The sequence below is a fragment of the Nicotiana attenuata genome, unplaced genomic scaffold (assembly GCF_001879085.1).
Source record: "Nicotiana attenuata strain UT unplaced genomic scaffold, NIATTr2, whole genome shotgun sequence".
Taxonomy (NCBI): Eukaryota; Viridiplantae; Streptophyta; class Magnoliopsida; order Solanales; family Solanaceae; genus Nicotiana; species Nicotiana attenuata.
The window spans coordinates 1450125-1459138 of record NW_017670266.1 but is presented as its reverse complement, the minus strand read 5'-3'; the positions used below and the strand labels follow the sequence as shown (position 1 = coordinate 1459138).

General features: G+C 34.6%; 1 protein-coding gene across 2 annotated transcripts; it reads right to left on the bottom strand.

The window, feature by feature from the left end:
• Positions 1-630: 630 nt before the first annotated feature.
• On the bottom strand, positions 631-6063 carry LOC109236962 (protein ACCELERATED CELL DEATH 6-like). 2 transcript variants are annotated; one of them, XM_019403202.1, is made up of 6 exons: positions 5559-6063; positions 3890-4429; positions 2722-2865; positions 2503-2607; positions 1786-2219; positions 631-1387 (listed from the first exon to the last, which is right to left on the bottom strand). In XM_019403202.1, exons 1-6 carry the CDS (start codon positions 5911-5913, stop codon positions 761-763), a joined length of 2205 nt encoding a protein of 734 aa, XP_019258747.1. In that variant the 5' UTR covers positions 5914-6063; the 3' UTR covers positions 631-760. The 2 variants fall into 2 exon arrangements, with proteins under 2 accessions (XP_019258747.1, XP_019258748.1); XM_019403203.1 differs by having other exon boundaries at positions 3890-4426.
• Positions 6064-9014: the final 2951 nt, after the last annotated feature.

Here is a 9014-nt window from a genome sequence, read left to right as displayed (position 1 = left end):
CATTCAAACTATGAAAATCAACAGCATGGCTCGTATCCATATCAAAGTATCAAACTCAACATACACACACACACACACAAACACACACACACACAAACACACACACACACACACACACACACACACACACATATATATATATATATATATATATTGTATTTCTCATAAAATAATATATTTGTGGCTAGTCTAAGGCCACTGATTCTGCCAAGCGCACGCTTGTCCCAATACATGGACGAGGCAGGGAAAACATATTTTTAAAACGAGCTTTAGAAAAGCAAGTATTAAAGCTTAAAGTCTCACTTGCCTCGCTAACCACACGTTTTCCAACCTTGCAACTTCTAGAGCACCGACCAAACGGCATTCAATGGCCTCAATCTATACAACATATTGATAAATGATTTCACTTGATGGGTTGAAACTCAATCTTGATATCAATTGGCGAGTCAAATCTCATATTCCCTAAATTTCAAACTTAGAGCTAAACCTCAATATTATAACAACTCGTGCCATGAATTTAACGGTGAAAAACATATCCTGATATCACTATCCAACTCACTATGGTCATAATATACATCTGCTATATCCCAAGTCCCAACATCAACGTCCAATGAACAGTAATATCAAGGTTAGGAAAAAAATACTCAATACCTTAAAATATGGCGGAAACCGAAACGGTAGCACTAAATCTAACAATGGACTATCATAGTTCTAAAATGAATCACGAAAATTAACGGGGTGTCACAATTACGTCTTGGCTTTAGGCCTCCAATATCATTGTGCTGCCTCTGCTTCTATGCCTCCAAAGAATTGTCTTTTTCTTGACTACAAGAAACAGATGATTAACGAGTGGGCCTCGCCAATGTTGAAATGCTAAGATGGGTAATACAGCTAGTACAAACCCTACATAGAACACCATATAGTTGTCCTTGAACACAAAATATAGCGCACAACCAAAGCTTAGTATCATTGCTTCTACTGAGGCATACAGGGTGAGAAGTCCCCATAACAGGCGCTTTGGCAAAACATGGAGAAAATCTTCTTCTGCATAGCTTGAGGTTAAAATAGAAATGAACGCGAACAGAGAAATGCAGGCAGTGGAGATTGATACTGTATTGGAGAAGGCGAATGCGCTGTAGAATCCGTTTCTTGAGAAAATTGGAAGACCGTTTTCGCAGTTTCTGCCACCAGGAACTGTTATTGCTGCAGCAAATGCAATGGTAATTGCGAGCATTGCTAGTATTGCACATGAATTTGCTATCTCTTTCATCCATTTTTCTCCTTCTATCTTTAAATTTGCATGTTGTTCTATAAATACTTGATGAGCAGTTTTACCCTTATTGTTTAAACGCTCATAATAAGAAGGTGGTAACATCTGCTTCACTGCCTAGACCACATACAGAGAAAATGCAATGTTTGTCAAAATTTGCATCCCCTTTGTAAATATGGTGTTTAAACAATTGAAATATAGTGATGACATTACATAAGACTCTCTCAGTCCCAAACTATGTGTAACATTTCGTTTTCTAAGATTCAAACCATGTGAAGTTTGACCGATATTTGAACTGTCATATAATTCATCATATTGACATGAGAAGAATTTAACTTATAATACTATTCGTATAGTTTTTGAATACATAAATTTTAAGTTTAAAAAATTGAATTGATCTAATATAATTTAGCTTCAAAAGTTAGTCAAATTAACTTTCGAAAGGCAAAAAGCGACACTTATTTAGGACGGAGGGAGTAATCATTACCAAGAAACAATTTGAGAAAATGAATTACCTCAAACCACCGCAATTCTTCTTGCATTCGAAGAGCTGCACCAAAAGTATGATTTACTTTGTTTTCAGGTGACAATTTACCAGCCAGATGCAACATTGTATTATTGAATGAATCCAATGAAGTCATGAGGTGATGTCTATGCTGAGTCATTTGGCAGACAAAGTTAAAGACATTTGTGCAGCGATTTTCCACTGCAATGTGAAGTATATTCTTCCCATTTCTGTTGCAATGATAAACCAGTAAAGGGAATTTCCCCACAATAATTTCAACAAGTTTGTAATTGTCGAAACGCACGGCTTGAAGGAAAGGGCCGCCAACAATGGACTTCATCTCTTTCTCGCTTAAACATTCGAGTTTCTCGCAAAAGCACTCTGCTAATTTAATTGCATTTTGGTATTTCCACTCTTTGTCTCGGATATATTCCAATTCAGGTGCTGCAATGCAAGAATAGACATAATAATATGAGGGACTACAAAGTAAAAGGAATTACTTTAGGGGCCAAAAGTTAAAAGTATGTGGTATCATGCATTCTGAGTCCGGAACCAAAAAAATTATGGAAAGCAACCGAAGTAATGCGCAAAAAAAAAAAAAAAGGTATAGCTCATGTATTTCAAAAAAATAATTCTGTACCGCAAAATATCTTCTAAATGTTTATTTTTTTGCTAAAAATTTCTTGAATTAAAGAGGTAAAATAGAAGAGATATATATAAGACGTACAATTGGTCTTTGGCTTATTCAATAATGCTTCGTTGACTGCATTCTCGATATCATTGGCATTTGCTCTTTCTTGGAAAATCCATGATGTAGCGCTGGTCACCATATCTTTTTCGGGTAATAAAAATACAAAAAGAACGTGGTTAACTATTTTTGTTTTATTTTAAATTAACGATAACAGTGTCTATGTACTAATCGAAGAAAAAAGGAAATTTAACTTACAAGATAGTGGCTTCGGAGAGCTTATATGACTTGTACCAACGAATGCTGACGTTTTTGTAGCCAGCTGCGCCAAAGGAGATGATCCATTTGAAGTACTATATTTTGCCAAATCAGGAAAACATTTTACCAGATGCGTCGCAAAATCTGCAATATAAATAAATGTTTTAAAAATCAGAGACAATCTTCCAAGGCAGCACAAAAGAAGTAAACCTTATGCCCATCAACGGGGCGAAGCTATTGTTTAGTTTACGAATTCGGCCAAATTGAATAACTTTGCTATTTTTACTGATTGTCTCTAATCGTACGGTTTGCTTTTCAGCGTCGGACCTATTTGATAGCTATCGCTTTAGCTTTGCATCTTTTTTCTGGATTTCATGTTGTTCCTATTTTTTTATGATGGTGATACTGATATTGTCTCTTTTTGTCTTGTTGTTTTCTTGAGCCGAGGATCTTTCGAAAACAACCTATCTACTCCTTTGGGTAGGGATAAGGTATGCATAGACACTACCTCCTCAGACTCTACTAATGAGATTTTACTGGGTTATTATTGTTGTTGTTGTAATCGTACCAAGTACCAACCCCTTTGATGATATATATTCCACATTCAAGTTCCCATGCGTGGTGGGGCCATGAGAATTTTTTTTAAAAAAAAAAAAGAAAAACAAGCTGAGGAGCAGTACTGACTCTTCTTACTTTTTGCTTCTAGCAATTTATTATTGCATCTACCACTAGTACTGTCACAAGTCCGGAGGAAATATCAAAAGAAAATAGCAATGCTACTCAAACAAGTTCCATGGGACTAGAAAGGGCTATAGTCAAATAGTATAAGTGAGAAATTTCCAATAATACTACTCGAGGGTTCATTTCAAATAATGAACAAATTGAAACTCTTGTCATGAAAGTTAACCAAACAACGAAATAAAACATTAAAATAGCACTATCATATAAGATTAAGCACATATAGCCTTTTAGCAACGGGTTCATCTGAACCTAAAACTTTCGACACATAATATAAATACTAAAAACTTACAAAAATATCAACAAAAGGGTTAGATTGGCCTAATTTTATAGTATGTTAACTTAAGCGCAAAGTTGAACCAATTAACTTTAAATCCTAAATGTGCATGTTGAATTAAGAAAAATTATAGTAATTGCTATAGTAGTTTACCGTACAAGTCCGAGCAGATCAATCGATAAAGTAGCCTAACACCAGTCCGACCAGTATAAGGAGCAAGATCGTCGGTGATACTGAAGAAGTAATGAACCAGATCCACAGATTTATAACCATACTCAGCTGCTAAATGAATCGGATAAAGGCCATTTTTGGATGCAATATGAGGCAAATTAGAGTTTCTGTTGACTAGAATTTTCGCAGCATCTAAGTTGCCAAACCGAGCAGCATAATGTAGAGGTGTTTCCCCGAAACTATCTCTTATGGCTAAAGCATCATCCGCCATTAAAGCCACCAAATTTTCTACGAAAAACTTAGCATTATCGTTCTTCGACGTAACTGCAATGTGAAGTGCTGTTTGTGAAAAGGAAGTGATTTGAGCTCTACTTGCTTCATTGTCTTTTTTCAAGAATGTTTTTGCCTTTTCCCAATCACCACATAGCGAAGCTCTGTATAGTGGCAAGCAGTACTTGTAATCTTCCTTTGATTCCACGCTCTCTGCTTCGTCAATTATTGGTTGCATTGTGCTACCTTCTGCTAAATTAATGGTTAATTGCAGTTAATTAGTACTAAAAATCATACGTAGTTTTTTTTTTTTTTTTTTTTTTTTTTTTTTTTTTTTTTAGAGAAAAGAGACTGTGCGTGGAGGTGTAAGGATGGGCAGAATTATTGAAGTTTTTTTTTTTTTTTTTTTTTTTTTTTTTTTTTTTTTTTTTTTTTTTTTTTGTGTAAGAATGTCACCTTGCTTCTTATCCGAGATAATTTTATCCATGGTTATTGAACTTTTCTGTTTGTTACCCAAAAGTCATTTTTCTAGTAGTGTAATTTTCCAAATAATCAATTGCCCAAGTAAATCTCCAAGAAAATATCCCCAGTTAAATTCACATGTAGTACCTAGGAATTTTCCATTAGATTAACATATGATTTGTTCCTCATTTTCTTTGTTTGTTTACCTACGAATTTCCTCACAGAAATGTACTTGCCGATTTATTTCTCTACTAATATATATTAAAGTTACTGACAAATTTAATAACGCTACTAATATATTTTGAAAATTAACGTTAAGAAAAAATTAAATATACAAATATATTATAAAAATAATAAATAAAATAATATTAAGTTATTTAATTTATAAATAAAATACGTAGTTAAAAATATATTATATAGTATATAATATAGAAGGTATTATATAAATATGAAGGTTTATGTAATATCAAGGGCATAATAGACTTTTCAAGTAAAAATGTGACTTTTGTGATAACTAGAGCGAAGTAAAACGATTTTTATGTAACAAAAGAAAGAAAAGTGACTTTTGTGTAATGAACACAAAGTTGACTGATTTTTACGTAAAAAAAAAAATGACTTTTGGGTAACAAACACAAAAGTTCCATAACCATGGATAAAATTAACTCCTTCTTATTCTTAATGAATGTTTCTTGATTTTGGATTATACAGTAAATATATTTGTCTAACACTATATATGTAGTATAACAACAACATCAATAATAGTTTGTATACAGAACTTACACCTATATATATTGTACGGCACTTTGAAATGTGTCTTTTTTTCTTAAATAAAGTTATGTTAGTTGTACGTGCCTAAGTTCATTATTGAAGCATGTAGTTAATCTAGTAAAAGAGTTCAACAAAGAAGAAGAAACCTCACCTTCAAAATTGTCTAGCGATATTACGCAGCAAATATCCTTCAACTCCAACCAAACATCTCTGGCACTGACTTTTTCAAACACATACTCAAGCATATCTTCAGTGAGAGAGCCAAGAATCCATCCCTTAACAAGCCGATCACTTCTTTTCCACTTCAAGTAATTATCTGGGTTTTCTAATAAGGGTGTTTGGATTAATGTTCCATCAATGAAACCAACTAATTCTTGACTTTCAAGAAGACAAAGCATCTGTGTTTTCCATAGACTATAATTGGAAGAATCAGACAGTTTAACAGTTACAAAATTTGCTATATTAAGCGTTGATGGGTAAGGATATAGATTTCCTGCCTCTGCCATTGATGCACCAACTACTTAAAAATTGTGCGTTTGAGAGAGAGGGAGATGGAGGAGGGAAATTGGTTAACAGTTAGCTCATTTTCAGGACAATGATAGTGGGGTAGTATTAATTTTCCTCGAAGGGTACAAAATGCCTGCGAACTTGAACAGTATTATTCGTACATTAGTTTTGGCACATGCACATTCAGCTTTTATCAAGTGGATGTAAAATGTACCTTTTTAAATTTACTTTATGTGATAAGATGTGTAGAGGCTTTTTTTTGGAGTAAAGAAAGAAGACCAACCAAGAATATTTATCATTAAAGTTTAGTCCAATTATTAATCGATATTTGTAAGTCTCGAGGATGTTGTTCTAATCCAACCCATTCAGACAAAACTATTGCAAGACTACATTTCTCTGTCGTTAGTTTATAAATTGCCTAGTTAATCACAATTCTCGTGCTCTAATCTTAAAGCTAGAAACACTTGGGGGGAAACACTTACCTAGCAAATTTAATAATTAAGTATTAATCTACTTGCACCTTCGAACCCCAACCCCCTCTCCCCAAATAAGAAAAATGAATGCACTATATATGAACGGAAAAAATAAAAATGGAAGGCCAAAAAAAGAGATGAGAAAAGGAGCAAATTTTCACTTAGACAAATCATCTAGTAATCTCACTGCGTGGTAACTAAATATTCCACCATTAGCATGCATAAAGAAATAACTGTAAACACATATTTAAATGCAACAATAACGTCTCAATTCCAAACAAGCAGGAGTAGGTGATCCTCGTTCCTTTCGTTAAACTCTATTTATATCGTCATTATTATCAAAATAAAATAAATATATAAGTAAATAATAATAATAATAATAATAATAATAATAATAATAATAATAATAATAATAAAAGTTCTCTACCAAGTGTATGTATCACCTATAGATTTTCCTTTTTCATTATGTGCTATTTTTAGCTGAGTGTGCATTGATTCCAAGGATTTATATGTCTTTTGAGACAATTTCCTTCCATGTGAGTTTAGGTATACCTCATCTCCTTTTAATACCTTCCCTCATCATGGTTTTATATCGATGGACCGGTGCATCTATAGGTCGACGTAGACATGACCAGATCATCTCAAGCGACCTTCTCTCACTTTATCGTTAATTTGTGCTACTTACACCTTTTAGAAAATGCAATCATTTTTAATCTTATTTAATTTTGTGTGACCGCATATTTATATAAGCATTCTCACTTCTGCAACATTCAACTTGTGAATATGTTGAAATTTGACAACCTAACATTCACTACCATGAAACAAAGTCGGTCTTATAGCTATTCTATAAGACTTACCTTTCACCATTTGTCACGACCCAAATTTTTCTCCGTTGGGTCTCGTGATGGCACCTAGCCTTAGGGACTAGGTAAGCCTAACATTAACTAAAATAACAACAATTTAACTAACATGAACGAATTTCGAAATAGAAATATTTATACAAATTTACAATCCCAAAACCGGTAGTACAAGTCATAAGCTCTACAAAGTTTGCTAGAAAACCTCTAAAATACAACTGTCTTGAAATAAGAGTGAACAATGTAAATACAAAATAAGAAGGTGAATCCGAAGCCTGCGAATGTAGTAGCAGGTTTACCTTGAGTCTCCTCAGCAACAGTCGACACAGCTAGCTAACGATCAACTAACTTCGAAATACCTGGATCTGCACAAAAATGTGCAGAAGTATAGTATGAGTACACCACGGTGGTACCCAGCAAGTATCAAGACTAACCTCAATGGAGTAATGACGAAGAACAGTCAAGACACCTACTGGGGTAAATAACCTGAACAAGTATGAGGGTAGAAACAACAAAGTACGATGTCTATATAACGGCTACACATAATGACAAAATGATACCGAAAGTTGCAGTAAGAAAGGAAAACAACAACTAGCAGCGAAACACCATAATAATGACATAGTAGAATGAACGGAACACAAATTAAATCCGGTGACCACAGCATAAGGGAAAGCAAGTAACAACTCAACCAAAGAGTACCCCTTTCACACTAGGTTTTAGCCATTAACCTTCACGAGGTACCGATCCTCAGAACATCCACAATTCACGGGTCCCAATTTCCGGAACCTAAGTACCTGGCATCATGTGCCCTCTTTACCAATTTAATACTCAACAATATCATGATACATCATTTTAAGCGATGAGAGGGATTAACTACGTGTATGCTTGTGCAAGTGTTCTAACATAGTTCATGCCTACTAGTAAGTATAGAGAAAATGAACAGCACGTAAAATGTTTTTTCACAATTTTCCACAAAATAGAGCTCACAGATAAGTGCACCACTACACAAATATAAACAACAAGAATGCCCCTAGGCCATCACAAGTCAATCCCCGACACAGCCCACCTTGTCTCGCCACGTGTGCAATAATAATGTAAGTGACTGCCTTGTCTCTCCACACGTGCATAATAATGTTCCCACCTTGTCTCGCCACATGCGCAACCCACCCACATACACATACACACACACACACACACACACACACACACACACACACACACACACACACACACACACACACACACACATATATATATATATATATATATATATATATTCCGCCTTGTCACGCCGCATGTGCAAATATCAAAAGTAACGAAAGCACGGTAGAAATCTCGTGCAACCCAATAATATCCGCACGACAGAAACCTTGTGCATCACAATAACAACAACCGTATGGCAGAAACCTCATGCATCACAATAACAACCGCACGGCAGAACCCTCGTGCATCACAACAACAAGCATAACGACAACAATGATAATAAATACAAGAGTACGACAAGTAAATCAACTCAAGAACTTTCGATCACAAAGAAGCGGTAGAACTAGTTCACAAGGAATAACCGCAATAAGGAATACTAGGGTAATAAGAATAGCTCAACAAGGGAGAAAATAATATGTAACAACGATCCCACAATATACAATTCAACAACAAGGGAGCAAACACGAGTCAAATAATTCTAAATGAGGACAAGTCAACTAAGATACAGGATATCTAAATTTCTTTTAAGGTTGGGCAATTACGAAGAAGATACAACAATTCAATTAA